The sequence below is a fragment of the Aricia agestis genome, chromosome 2 (genome assembly GCF_905147365.1).
Source record: "Aricia agestis chromosome 2, ilAriAges1.1, whole genome shotgun sequence".
Classification (NCBI taxonomy): Eukaryota; Metazoa; Arthropoda; class Insecta; order Lepidoptera; family Lycaenidae; genus Aricia; species Aricia agestis.
In genome coordinates, this window is record NC_056407.1 from 21882397 (window position 1) to 21897210 (window position 14814).

The 14814-nt window shown below is 37.8% G+C and overlaps 2 protein-coding genes across 2 annotated transcripts; both read left to right on the plus strand.

The window, feature by feature from the left end:
- Positions 1-979: 979 nt before the first annotated feature.
- LOC121738106 (solute carrier family 22 member 2-like) lies at positions 980-8042 on the plus strand. The gene is made up of 7 exons (XM_042129948.1): positions 980-1228; positions 2266-2470; positions 3221-3321; positions 5807-5958; positions 6034-6660; positions 6975-7156; positions 7573-8042. Exons 1-7 carry the CDS (start codon positions 1056-1058, stop codon positions 7792-7794), a joined length of 1662 nt encoding a protein of 553 aa, XP_041985882.1. The 5' UTR covers positions 980-1055; the 3' UTR covers positions 7795-8042.
- Positions 8043-10175: 2133 nt separating this feature from the next.
- Positions 10176-14691, plus strand: LOC121739707 (organic cation transporter protein-like). The gene is made up of 7 exons (XM_042132242.1): positions 10176-10349; positions 10550-10748; positions 11056-11156; positions 11238-11389; positions 11599-12225; positions 13598-13779; positions 14509-14691. The coding sequence occupies exons 1-7, from the start codon at positions 10180-10182 to the stop codon at positions 14689-14691; spliced, it is 1614 nt and encodes a 537-aa protein (XP_041988176.1). The 5' UTR covers positions 10176-10179.
- The last annotated feature ends 123 nt before the right edge of the window (positions 14692-14814 follow it).

A 14814-nucleotide genomic window follows, 5' to 3' on the forward strand; every position in this document is an offset into this window, starting at 1 on the left:
AATAACACATAGGCTACAATTTTAACCGACTTTCAAAACGGGGGAGGTGTTATGTTCGTTTTCTTATATTCAACGATTACTCCGCCGTTTGTTAACCGATTTTCAAAATATTTCTTTTGGTATATAGGGTATCATCCCAATTTGGTATTATATTCACAAAAGTGGTGATCTGATGATAAGTAACCGAGGGAACTCCTCAAAACTTATAGGGAAACATGTGGTGACTTCGGTTTCGTGAGAAGTATTCTAAGCATAGGCTACCAACAAGTAAGATTTTGCACCGAGATATACCTGGTATACCGTAGTTCGGAAGGTGCTGAGAGAACTCCTGATTCTTTATAGATACAAGTTTGGGAGTTTCGGCGTTGTTTTAAGAACAGAAAGCATATGCTACTATGCAAATTACATTCATCATCATCATCATCACTACCATATTATACCATTTCGTAGGCTTTTAGATCGAGACTCGAGTTTGTCAAGCGATAATTAAAAAAAATCTATACCTACCTAATATTATAAACCTGAAGAGTATGTTTGCTTGAACGCGTCAATCACAAGAACTACAGGTCCGATTTAAAAACTTATCTAAGTGTTAGATAGATCATTTATCGAGTAAGACTAGGTATAGGCTATATTATATTATCACGCTAAGACTAATACGACCGAAGAAACTCAGGAAAATGTGGGAAAAACGGTTTCTGTAAAATTCCTAATTTACGCGGGCGAAGCCGCGCGGGACATCTAGTATATCAATAAAAGTAAGTTATTTTATAACATTGATTGACAAAATAACATCGGCATCCATCGTGTTGAAAGTCAGCATTTTTTCTTCGCAGCAAAATATCAAAATACAAGACGCCATGTATGTACATCAACATATTTTAATAAGACACGTTCTTCATGTAATAATTGTTTATTATATTTGCTCAGCAAAACTGTTTATATAAGATTGTGAAAGTTTAATATTAGTTATCTACCTGATACCTAGCTCTATAACTCTATAGAGACGGTTCAGTGTCGTTGAGAGTTCTGCCAACTCATTTATAGATTCAAGAATGTGCAAGCAAGTGATCGATGAAATCAAAGAAGAGAAGATTGACATATCAAGTATTCTAGAAAAAGCGGGCAGGTTCCAGGCATGGATGTACCTTCTGTCGTGTCTGCCGGCGATTTTTGTTTCTATGTTGAGTGTGAATTTCGTGTTTGTTGCCGGACATGTCAACCATAGGTGAGTGTACCTTAATTTTTTTGTTTTTAAATAAACTGTACGGAATTCTAATAGATACTAAAATTAAACTTTACAAGATAATCAAAAAATCATCAAATAATTCATGAATTAGGTTTTCATTTGTATCGGGTTTAAAGGTTCAGATTAGCGCCAATTCTAAAATTCCTCGGAATCAAAGATGGCATGCTTGATGCTGCAAAAAATATCGGAGTCAGTATTTTTAATTGATACGACCAATAAAGATTTCGATTTGAATGCAAACGACGTAAAAATGCAATAATATTATGATGAATTTGTAAAATATTTGGGACTTCGGGAGTGGAGGACGAAATGCGTTTGGTCTTTAGGGCCTTGTTACACAATATACCAAGTAGAGTGGCCAGACAGTGCTCTCGTTAATAATAATCGGCCAAGTGCGAGTCGAACTCGCGCGCGAAGGGTTTCGTACCATTTTATAGAGCAAAAACAGGTCAAAAATTGTGTTTTTTGTATGGGAGCCACACTTATTTTTTCATTTTATTTTAATATTATTAAATATACTTATAGAAAAAATCAAGTACCTACCTGTTGCCATTATTGATATAGAGCAAAAAAAGCCAAAAAAAAAAACACTTTGGTTGTATGGGTTGTATGTTGTTGTAACCCTTAAATATTAATTTATTTTGTTTTTAGTATTTGTTGTTATAGCGGCAACAGATATACATAATCTGTGAAAATTTCAACTCTCTAGCTATTATTACCGTTCTTGAGTTACAGCCTGGAGACAGACAGACAGACAGACAGACTGACAGACAGACAGACAGACGGACAGGCGGACAGACAACAAAGTCTTAGTAATAGGGTCCCGTTTTAACCCTTTGGGTACGGAACCCTAAAATCGCCGAGAGCACTGTCTCGCCACTACTCGGTAGGTGTAATCAGGCCCATAGATGTAGGACTACTGCAGTTACCTACATCTGAGACCTGTTACTCTCACCTGAATGGGTCAGAGTAACCCGAATGGGGCTTAATTTCATTGAAATTACGGTTCATTTTAGGTGTCGCGTGCCAGAATGTGAGGGTACGGACTCCACTTTCCTGCCAACTTGGTGGCCCAGCCCGCAGATCGACAGCTGTTCCAGACCTATCCTCAACGAATCTCTAGTAGGCCTCGATCCTGTGTGCACCAACACTAGTTTCACAGACCGAGTGGAAATATGTACGGACTGGGTGTACGAAAACAATGACACGGTTGTCGCTGATGTAAGTAAGTTGTGTGATATGCTACAAACAATCTATTTTACGGGCCAAGAAGGGCCACTTGCACGGGCGTTGCCAAGGGGGCAGTTGTCCCCTTTGAGATATAAGTATGTTGTGTGATATGCAAGATGCTATAAACAATCTAAGTATTGTACGGGCTAAGAAGGGCCACTTGCTTGGGCGTTGCCAAGGAGTTGTCCCCTAGAGATCAAATGTAGAGTTTTATACATTAATATTGATATATAAGCACCGTTTTATAAATAATTTAGCCAAAAAAATAGCCTATGATCTTCACGTGGTCTACTTTTTATCTGTGCTTCAGTAGTCCGTGAGATAAGCCCTTTTAAACAATTTTCCCCGTTTTTTTTCCACATTTTCCTCTTTGTCACACTTGTCTACTTTGACCACATGGCTTAGTAGTATAGTTCTTGCAATCTATGAGTGCGCGGCGCCCTTAGTTGTGTTGGTGACCATATCTATATACGCGTACATGGCTCGCTCGCTACTGACTGCTCCGTTAGTATGTACTAACGAAAATATCTATTCGTATTTCCAACTACAAATAATGGCTATGCGCGCTCGTAGATTGCAAGAACTATAAGGGTAAGTTGACTCTCACTTGTACGCAATTTTATGAATTTATAAACTATTTGTCGTTTCTCGTGGGTGAGTTGGGAAAACAGCGGGAAATTTTCCACAATTCTTTGTCGTCTACTCGCTTTGGCAGTCCTAACATCGAAATATTATTTCCAGCTGAATCTCGGCTGCCAACCATGGAAGGTGAACTTCATTGGAACAGCACACGGCATAGGGATGATCATAGCGATGCTGGGATCGGGGTACATGTGTGACAGGTAACAACACGTAATTAAAATATAGTATGTTATTATTTTTAGCAATATTGCACGAAATAAACCTCAACTAAGTAAATGAGTGAGTGTACGCATAGGCATGCGTACAGCACCTCCCTCCTCTCCCACACTGCCTATGCGTACACTCCCATGCAAGAACCTGCAAACACCACCACTACACAAGCAATAATGTTAGCAAATTCGTGCAGGGCCTCTCACCACCATGCAAGTTGAAAACCTCGACGCGCGTTTCGCCCCAACACCGGAGCATCCACAGGATGTTGACTCTACGAACAACATCCGTCAATTCAAACACCTGCCCCCGTAGACAAGTGGCAAAACGCTAACGCTACAAAATGTATAGATTTGACATTAGTATTCGCTAGCGAAGCGATGACTTATGTCAAATCGCATGCATTTTGTAGCGCTAGCGTTAGCGTTAGCGGCAGCGCTTTGCCACTTGTCTACAGGCCCTAATTAGTAAAACCCGAACAGAAAAGACATAGAACATATTATAAAATACAATACCTCCATACTAATATTATAAATGCGAAAGTCTGTCAGTCTGATATCTATCCCAAAACGCTGAATCGATTTTGATCAAAAGTATAGAGATACTTTGAGTCCCGGGAAAGGACATAGGATACTTTTATCCCGAAAGTATGAACGGTTCCCGCGCGATAGAGTTTTGGCGCAACGGAGTTATCTATTATAATCAGGGGCGGATCTACTATATGGCTTTTTGGGCTGCAGCCCAGGGCCCCGCGAATACAGAGGGCCCCCAACCGAACTGAAACCAATAGACGATATTGTCAATAATAAAAATTATATAGAAGAAATAGAGGAAAATGTGGAAAAAACGGAGAGAAATTATTTGACAGGGCTTATTTGAACGCGCTAATCTCAGGAACTACTTGTCCGATTTGAAAAATCCTTTCAGTGTTGGATAGACCATTTATGAGCTATATAGCTTGTAGTGAGTTCACTGTGAAAGTAGCAGCGCTGAAAGACGAAAATTTTTTTTCACTTTTGTATGGGGAAACTCGTGACGCTCGGGCCCCTGCCCATACAAAAGAGAAAAAAAATTTTCGTCTTTCAGCGCTGCTACTTTCACAGTGAACTCTCTACAAGGAACACGTACACACCCTAAAGTATTATCACTTATTTTTGTTACACACTGTAGATATACCTACATCACTATAGAAAACAGTTTCTTGTTAAAATGGCAATTAGTTGAGTAATTAGGTAGGGTAAGCAGTATTAGCCCAGGGCCCCATAAATTCAAGATCCGCCCCTGATTATAATACTTATTGTCTGTTATACTATCTGTACGCTTTTTAACCGACATCCAAAAAGGACCTTATCACACTTATGACGTAAAACCAGGGCCCGTACCACGAAATAGTTTTGAGACTCAAACAATCGTACGAGAATGTTGCGTCCTACTCAAGCAAACATGAAATGACGTTGTTAGAGCAGGACGCAGCATTCTCGTCCGATTGTTTGAGTCTCAAAACGGTTTCGTAGTAGACCTACTGTGTCTGTGTTTGCTATGGCTATTGGATGTCCCGTAAAAGAACATAGCATAGTTTTTCTCAGGAAAATACAGCAGCGCTAGTAGCGAATTTCTGCTTGAATGAAGTCGCGACTTTCAAGCAACGTCTATAATATAAAACAACTGTAAACTTAATCTTTAGTAATTTATGGCATCACACTAGTTATCTTTTACGGTAAAAAGTAGATTAAAGTCACGTAAAGTACTTTAAAATAAGATAAACTAAGGTTTTAGATAAAGAACAAAATTAATATTTACTTCATAAACTTTTGCTACGCAGCTCTACAATTTGTAATTTTTAAGAACATTACTGAATAACATTTTCATAAGAATGATATAATATTTATCTGAGTTCTAAGTTTGTTCTAGGTTAAGTTGATTTATTATTATCTCTTTTGATACACAACAAGATTTACTATGTAACTTTATAACAATTGAATAATGCTTTGTCTTCATGTTCAAATATCAATATACCGGGTTTTTATCATACTATACAATTATTGCAGAACTATCTAGGAGAATACACTCTTGCAATTGATATCATTATTCTGCAAGTAATTGAGTCCCACAACCTACAAGACATTTAAGTGGTGTTTTAACTCAAACATCGAGCTCATCACCAAAAAAAAATATGGGTGATATAATTCATCAGGATTCAGGGATCCCCACTATTCTCTAATCCCTATTTGTGAGAAGGGGTTATATGTCTCCCTGCTGAACTCTTCCCATAGGTTCCCGCGCTTTTCATGTATTTCTGGCCAAATTTTCAAAATCCAGCGGCTTGTTTGAACCTACAGGCTACAAATAGTTAAAAACTTACAGAAACCTCACGCAATCCTTACGTAAATAAAAGAAATTCATCACGCAATAGTTTTACTGAATCACAAAGTGTCACATGTTATAATTAACTCGAATTTGGCGTGATTGTTTCAGAATTGGGCGAAAACCGACGCTAATAATATGCGCCGTAGGGTGTATACTCGGTAATCTCAAGATCATAGCAAAGTCTTACAATGTCTACGTCTTCTTGGAGTTTCTAGAAGGAGCCATATCAACAGGAAGTTACACCGCAGGAGCAGTATTACGTAAGTTTGTTTTTATCGAGAAGTTTCAAAATAAGTAATAAATTACTCAAAGTCATAACGTAACGTTATTTTCAGTGACAGAAAATAGTAACGCTAAAACGAGAATATTGGCAGGAGTTGTATTCGCCTATGCCATTTACATGGGAGAAGCACTTTTCGCGGTTGTTGCCATGCATGTACCCAACTGGAAGAACTTGCTGCTGATTATATGCACACCTTCTGCACTGTTCCTGTCTTATACGGTACTGCTTAAAGAAAGTCCGCGATGGCAAATAATAAACGGCAAAATTAAGGATGCGAAGGAAACTCTTAAAACAATCGCGAGAGTGAACAAACTCAAGATAGATGCTAAAGAAATAGATGACGTCACCGAGGACGAACTCAGAAAAGTCTTCAACTTGAACAAAAAAAATGAAACAGAAAGCTTCAAAGAGATGTTCAGATCGAGAGAGATTTTGAAGAGACTTGTAGCGGGCATCACTTGGCGACTCGCTGCTAGTTTTATTTACTACAGTTTAGTCATCAACTCTGTATTGCTACCTGGTGATAAGTACACGGTATTTCTGCTGACTGCACTAACGTCCTTCCCTGGGGAGCTAATATCTATGTACCTGATGAACAAAATTGGCAGAAGAAAACCGTTGATGACTGGCTTCCTAGTTTGTGGAATGACATGCGTCGCGAGTGCTTATGTTCCAGAAGGTACTTGTATTCAATAAATAATAGGTTTTTAATATATTTTTATATAATAATAATATAATTTCTATATCTACCTACAAAACATTGCTAGAGTACCGACAGAACTACTCACTACTTGCTGAGTTTCTAAAACTACGTCCTATTTAAGGAGTGCCTCAAAACCACTTATGGTTTAAACCACTGGATCATATACCGCTCAATCCAACCACACGAAGTGACCATAAAATATGCCACTATCACAACCTTTTTCGTTTAAAAAAACCTCTCAACTTGCATTACCCTGTGCTATTTGTCTAACAAAACCTAACATTCTACAGAATACCGATGGGTGAAAATCTGTCTATTCCTGTTCGGCAAGCTGCTGGTGTCGGCGTGCTACACGGGCACCGTGGTGTACACGATGGAGCTGTTCCCCACCAGCGTGCGAGGATCGTGCGTCAGCTTGTGCACCCTAGCCTCCTGCGCCGGCAGCATGCTCGCACCTTTGACACCGGCATTGGTAAAATTGTTTTCCACAACTTTTTAAATAAAAATCATGAGAAACCGCACGTTTGGATACGATAAAAAGTAGCATTTGAGTAAGAACAGAGTCCACAACTATCTCGCAGAAGCTGTATCTGGGAGAGGCACGGGAGTGCCCCCGCCAAGATGTGCCAAGCGAAGCGCGCAAGGGCACTACCTACCTTTTCTCGAAACGTTTCGTCGTTAATATGTTTAATGTTTATGCTAAAGTAAAAGCAGCTTATTTGTAAATCTGGACTTTAGAACCAAAATTAGATACTACCATGAAAAATGTTATCAGAACTTCAAGGCCATTGTTACAAAATTCAGTGTGCTATGAGTTATGACATCTTCAATTCTAACAATTAATATACCTTAAAATAGACCCAAGTCTAATTTAATTTTTTGTTTCAGACCGTAATATCACCGACGTTCTCTTCTTATTGCTTTGCGTTTATTGCTATGCTCGCGTCGGCGCTACTGATTATAACACCAGAAACCAAGGGCACTCCTCTACTGGACACCATCTACCAACTCAATCTGAGCGTTCAAAAGGCAAAGGAATTGAAAAAGGGAACAGGACCTAAAGCGACAGACACGCAAGTTCCGGAAACGAACGCAGTTAATCCAGCGTAAAAAAGGTTGAACAAATTGCAGAGACAGCGCTAATACGCACTTTAGGTGAAAACGTCACACAATGGTAGAAACTACAAGTTTTTAATTCAGAGATTTCATTTGCTTTTAAACTATAAAAGAGAGTATACAACAGCTATTTCAGAGAGAAGCCTGAATACACAGAACACCGACGCACCTTTGTTTGAATTTATGTATTGAACGATAGAGAAATAAAAAAATCTCTTGATAAGTAATCTAGACAGATTTAATATTTATTAAGTAGAAGTGTACATAATATTGTAAGATTTGTTGTGTTAAAGTAATATTATATTCTAAGAAATAAGAATAGAATTTAATTTTAATATTAAAGTGTATTTTATTTAATTTCCCTAAATGGACCTAAAATGTGGAGTTGAAGACCTAATTTCTTACAGATTTGTGAGAGTTTTTGAGTGCTAAAAATCCCATCAAAAACATCCTGTAAAAAAACCAAGTCTCGCAACTCAGTTTTTATACCGTAAAAATTTATGAGATCCATGCAATACCAAGTCGGCTAATTTATTCAGTCCCTACCTAGGGTACCTTATGTCTCAAGTTATTACGTACCTAAGTTATTATCATATCAATATAAAAATCTTTTACGTTTTAAATAAATAGATCAAATTGGACATCGCATGATTAGATTGTTTAGTACAACATTATACAGTATCACCCAGCACAACGGGCCTGCATCAATCGCATGGAGCGCAATAAACTAAACAATCTATTATAATATAATAATTATGTATAAATTGTAAGATACATTGTGTTTTCATGCGATGTCCAAGTCGATATATTTATTTTAAACGTAAAAGATTTTTAATATTGATATAATAAAAACTTAGGTACGTAATAACTTGAGACAGAAGGTCCCCTAGGTAGGGAGTGAATAAATTAGCCGACTTGGTATTGCATGGATCTCATAAAATTTTACGGTATAAAAACTGAATTGCGAGACTTGGTTTTTTTACAGGATGTTTTTGATGGGATCTCACTTCTTTTTGTAGAGTCCTACTTTGCTCCTTTTTAGTACCTTTTACTAAGTATAAAATATATCAATAACGATTTTTATAAGTAACAAATAAAACTAGCAATTAATAATAACATAATCATTATGTATACAGTATTACTATAACTACATGCATTTCATGACTATCCAATATCTATACTAATTAATAATATTATTATAAATGCGAAAGTGTGTTTGTTTGTTTGTTTGATTGTCCTTCCTTCACGGCCTAGCGAAGCAACCAATTGACTTGATTTTTGACCTAAACTTAGTTGAAAGGATAAAAAGTAACATAGGCTACTTTTGGTCTTGGAAAAACGTCAGGTTTCCAAAGGAGTTTACAAGAATATTCGTATTTTCCGCTATTTTTGAATTCCACGCGAGCGAAGCCGCGGGCAAAAGCTAGTGCTTTATATATATAGATACCTATCTACAACTATTACCTACTCCTTCGAATATACGTACGGAAATATCGATGGTACCGGTACAACTACCATGATTCATACACGTATATGGGATTACAAACTTATTCACAAAGTTAGGGAAAGAAGAAGAAAACTGGACAATCATTATGAAATGTTTATTAGGTTTTCCCTTAATTAAGACACTAAACGCTAGCTAGATATCTCTCTACTGACGATAAACCGGAGATATTGATGGTACGGGTACAATAATTCATAAACCGCAAATGTAATCCTATACTTTTATATGGGATTACAAAGTTATTTACGCAGTTAGTGTATCTAGAAAATTGGACAGAAATTTTGAAATATTTGAATTTTTCCTTGATTTAGACACTAAATACTAATTATATTCTAAATTTGAAGCTTCTATGTCTGCTAGAAGTGCCTTAGATTTTTGGTGATCGGTCAGTCAGTGACAAAATTAAGAAACTTTAGCAAGTTACAGTTCTTAAACTACTGGTTTAAATTAAATGGAATTTTAAATATACCGTGTTTATACAATGCTTGCTTAGCAACTGAAAATTCTGAATTGATTCGAGAAAAGGATGGTTCGGCCGTGCCGCTTTTTTGCTCGACTTGGCGGGGGCACTGCCATGCCACCAGATATAATTTCTATTAGCAAACTATGTTTTTAGCACTCACAAAACTCTTGGAACACGTCTTGCAACCAGTAATTTGTTCAAAAAAATATATATAAACAGACGAACATAATATAACCTCCTCCTTTTTGGTAGTCGGTTAAAAATGCCTGGTCATTGGGTTGCCGTACTCTCGTATCATCAATTAACCCTATTTATTTGTCCAACGAACGAATTGAACTGTAACAAACATACATATTACAAACTAGTATAGTTTGCAATAGGATAAATGAGTGGGCCGTCGTTGTTTAAAGCGATGTGTAGAGCGCACATTAAGGAGAAAGACGAATATAATGATATATCGCAGATTTTGGAGAGGCCTGGCAGGTATCAAGCATGGCAGTACTTTCTTGCGTGTGTACCAGCGATTTTCGTGTCCATGATCAGTGTAAATTTTGTTTTTGTAGCGGGAGATGTGAACTATCGGTAAGGTTTGAACTATCATAAGCCATAACCTAGTCATAACTTAGCTTAGATCTTTATGAAAGAGATATTTATTGATCAACAACACAGCACAGTATAGACTCTACCTTTGTTGTATATTTTTCTAATTTTTCCGTTAAATAAACGATAGTAGAGACTAGAGAAAGATGTTAGAATAGTTTTTTTTTTATATTTCGTTTTAGGTGTCGTGTTCCCGAATGTGATTCCAAAGAGCCAGTACTCTCTCCAACTTGGTGGCCTAATCCGGATATCGACAGATGCTACCGGCCCCTGATCAAGCACACTTCACTAAGCTCTATCTGCACTAACGACAGTTTTGTGAACACAACCGAAAAGTGTAGTGATTGGGTGTACGAGAATAATGATACTATTGTAGCTGAGGTGAGAAAACTTAATTGTAGAAGTAGACTACAAACGTAATAGTGGACCAGACGTGGCTACTTTGCTTGCCGATCTTGATTTGGAGCAACAAAAACTTTGTTTCTAAAGGACAGTGCAGGCAGTCATAAGAAGTGCAGATCGTCCGAAGGATGATCTGCACCTCTTTTGTCCACGATTATGGAGGAGGATTAAAGGGCTCTGTGTACTGCGCGTACACTAAGCAAAAAATATAACTCTTGCGTATAAATTAAACCAGTATTGGGAGCTGCTTGGAGAAATAAGTTTTATTCATATTTTTCTTCCGTAGTTGAATCTCGCTTGTGAGCCGTGGAAGGTGAGCTTTGTGGGTACAGCACATGGGATCGGCATGATCATCTCCATGTTAGCATCGGGATGGATGTGTGACAGGTAATACTTCAGGTAAAGCTTTATCCTGTAGGCAACAAGGCTGATAATCGCTATATTAAAACCTTAAATGTAATTTTTCAGATTTGGCCGCAAACCCACATTGATAGTATGCACCTTGGGATGTTTGATAGGGAACTTCAAGGTCCTGGCTACATCTTACAATGTGTACATTGTGCTGGAGTTTTTGGAGGGCGCTATTACCACTGGCGCATATACCGCGGCTACAGTAATAAGTAATATCCTATTGAAGCCCTTATCAGATATCTAATGTACAGTCGACGACATATCCAGTGTACAATTAGACCTAATAAGGTCTAATTGTACACTGGATGGCAATCGCAGGACTTTATTCCTTGGCAATAGCCAAGGAATAAAGTCCTGATGCGATTCATGGATCTATCGTCGACTGGCCCAACCAATGCTAAGTGAGTGCCTCTTTCAGTGTCAGAGAACAGCAGCAAGAAGACTAGAATAGTAGCTGGTGTACTCTTCGCTTACGCCATCTACATGGGAGAAGCGGTGCTAGCCTGCATAGCCATGTTCGTCTCCAATTGGAAGAACATCTTGTATATTATATGCTCTCCTCCAATCCTCTTCACGTTCAACATCTTCTTCCTCAACGAGAGCCCGCGATGGCAGATACTAAACGGCAGAATCAAGGAGGCCAAGGAATCGTTGAAGCGGATGGTTAAAATGAATAACTTAGGGATAGAACCGCAAGTAATCGATAGGATAAGCGAAGAAAATCTCAAAAATGTATTCGGTTTGAACAACAACGTAACCTCTGAGGGATTTCGGGAGGTCATACGTTCAAAGGAGATCATGAAAAGGCTCGTGGCTGGGGTGGTATGGAGACTGGCAGTGAGCTTTATATACTACAGCATGCTGGTCAACTCAGTATTCCTACCGGGTGATAAATATACCACTTTCTTGATGACAGCACTCGCATCCTTCCCTGGTGAGCTGATCTCTATTTACTTGATGAACAAAATTGGAAGACGAAAACCTCTTCAGTGTGGATTTTTGCTGTGCGGTATAAACTGCATTGCCATTGCATTTGTTCCTCCAAGTAAGTACAAAGTCTAAAATATATAAATAACGTTATTTAAAAACATCCTTAGATGGTTTACAAACTACTGTAAAACGTAGTCAAGTCAAGAAAGTCATGACAGGCGGGAAAATTTTCTAAACGTAATCACGCTTAAGAGCCCATATGACCCTAACTTGACTACATACATTAACCTAGATCTCAAAATCTATAAGGTCTAGAAAACTGATTTTCTGACACAAGTAACTTCAGTCCATAAAGATTAAATGCTCAAGACGAAAACACGATTACTCAAAAAATGCTCAATAGTTTCTTTTTTACAAAAAACCTTGTTTTAGACACATTTTTGCTTGGATCTTCGAAGTTTGCTGTCTTTTCTTTAATATTTTTTAATATCTAAAAAGGTATTGATAAAACCTAAATTTGCTCAAAACACTTTTTTCATAATCATTATAGTTCGTCTTTTATTCAAGTAAAACTAACTCGGCGATGATTCCGCGCCGTCCTTTTTCACCTGGCATATGAAAGACGGGCGTGAGTGTGAAGAGAGAAGGACGATGTTTGATTTTTAGAGTCAGGTGAGCTCTTAAAAGGTGTATTTTTTTCTTTGTATTTTCACAGAGAACGCTTATTACATTTTAAATATTGTCACCTTGCCTACGAATAATTAAAACTAATTTTATCTCGAATTAATAAAGTTCTCTTATTTTTTATTTCACTTAAAAAAATTCCCGCCTGTCATGACTTTCCTGATAGACTATACCTAACTATAAGTCTATCCGCCGTACTCAGAGACATTTAATTACGATTAACCTTCAATTAAATGGAGAGTTTGACAGATAATGTATGGGGCTTATGTCAAAATTTTGAATTAATTACATTTAAGTAATTAATGTTCCACTCTGAGTGCGGCAGTATAACCATGTAATTTTTAAATTTTGGGACACTTTGTTTTTCTTAAAGCTTAGCAACTTCTAATATCTCAGAGCAGCTGATCATGGCAAATTTTTACCGTCACTCTAAACTACATCTTGTAGGAGCATGACGCGTATTTATGTACAGTCGATAACATCAAAAGCTTAGCAAGGGCGTCGCCTCTGGCGCAGGGGGGGGGGGGGGGAAGTTAACTTTACCTACAACAATTCATACTTTTCTGATTCTCTATAAATGAGAAAAGTAGCTATGAATTGTAGGTAAAATCGACAGCACATGAAGCTTTTCACTTGCCTTACATTTATTACCAGATTTTAATATTATAGTGGTCGTTGTTTGCATTATATTTAGCAACTTTTTTAGCATCTCTAGGGGGCGGGGCAACTGCCCCTCCCTGCCCCCCCTTGGCGACGCCCTTGAAGCTTAGCAGTTACAATAGTTATTTTGATTGTCTTTGCAGGTTTTAGATGGATAAAAATAACATTGTTCCTAATAGGGAAGCTCATAGTGTCAGCTATCTACACTGGGTCTGTGGTATACACTGTGGAGCTGTTCCCGACGAGTGTACGTGGTTCGTGCATCGGGATCTGTACCCTGGCATCGTGTGGCGGTACCATGCTGGCACCGTTAACGCCTGCTTTGGTATTTTTTTTTTTGTTTTAAAAAGGCAAAATATGGAAAATAGCCAGTCTATAAAATTCTCAGTCTATACGCAAGCGCTGCAGGGCCCGATCTAAGGGGGGGCGAGCCGGGCATTTGCCCAGAGCGGCAAAAATGAGGGGCGCCGAAATTGACTTATTCCTATCTTCCAACCTAGCCATCCACCACTTAAGTTTGATAATTTTACCAGCTAACCTACCTTAAGTTTGGTAGTGGAAATATATTTTGAGTATTTTACTTAAATATTCCTCCTATTTTCTCCCAACCAATATGTTTCCTGTATATGTAAAGGGCGGTGAAAATGATCTTTGCCCGGAGCGGCTAAATGGCTAGATCGGGCCCTGAAGCGCTGACCAACGAATTCTCGTATAAAGCATCTTTCTCTCTCAGATTCTTTCCCTCACAGAGTGAGAATTGTTTTGTGTGTCATCCATCTTCCATGGACCATGACTATTTTAAAGAAAAAATGTTGTACTTAAATAGGTCTACCAGAATCTGATGGCAAAAAGTGAGAAAATAAATTGACTCTAGCAATACCGGGGTAATTGGAATAAAACATTAATTTGATCCTTTTTTTTCCTTATAGCGGCTGATTCCGTGTCTTAAACATGCAAATTATATAAAAAATGCAATGATCAAGAATATTTTTTAACGATTTACCATCCAAATTTGCCATCAGACACTCATTAACTTACCTTACAACTTTTTCAGGATCTCGTATCACCAGTACTCGGTGCATTTATTTACGCGTTCCTTGCCATCACTGCTAGCGCGTTGTTCTTCATAACACCTGAAACAAGAGACTCAACATTATACGACACCATTGAACAGATTACAATTAGTAGCCATACAAGAAAGCAGCAGAAGAAACATGAAAACAATAGTCAATCGTAAAAAAATATAATATACTTACTTATGTATATAAGTTATTATTCTGTATTATTTTAGTATATTTTTGAATATATTGGTGTTCACAAGTGGATCCCTAAATCGGAAAATGATCTTTGAATATGTACT

What these genes read in the sequence shown, in the direction of transcription:
- LOC121739707 (XM_042132242.1), top strand. Translation starts at nt 10,180, where the DNA reads ATGTGTAGAGCGCACATTAAGGAGAAAGACGAATATAATGATATATCG. An exon ending in TACCGCGGCTACAGTAATAA is followed by an intron (nt 11,390 to 11,598) that starts GTAATATCCTAT and finishes TGCCTCTTTCAG; the next exon opens with TGTCAGAGAACAGCAGCAAG. An exon ending in CATTGCATTTGTTCCTCCAA is followed by an intron (nt 12,226 to 13,597) that starts GTAAGTACAAAG and finishes TTGTCTTTGCAG; the next exon opens with GTTTTAGATGGATAAAAATA.
- LOC121738106 (XM_042129948.1), top strand. Translation starts at nt 1,056, where the DNA reads ATGTGCAAGCAAGTGATCGATGAAATCAAAGAAGAGAAGATTGACATA. An exon ending in ATGACACGGTTGTCGCTGAT is followed by an intron (nt 2,471 to 3,220) that starts GTAAGTAAGTTG and finishes TATTATTTCCAG; the next exon opens with CTGAATCTCGGCTGCCAACC. An exon ending in CACCTTTGACACCGGCATTG is followed by an intron (nt 7,157 to 7,572) that starts GTAAAATTGTTT and finishes TTTTTGTTTCAG; the next exon opens with ACCGTAATATCACCGACGTT.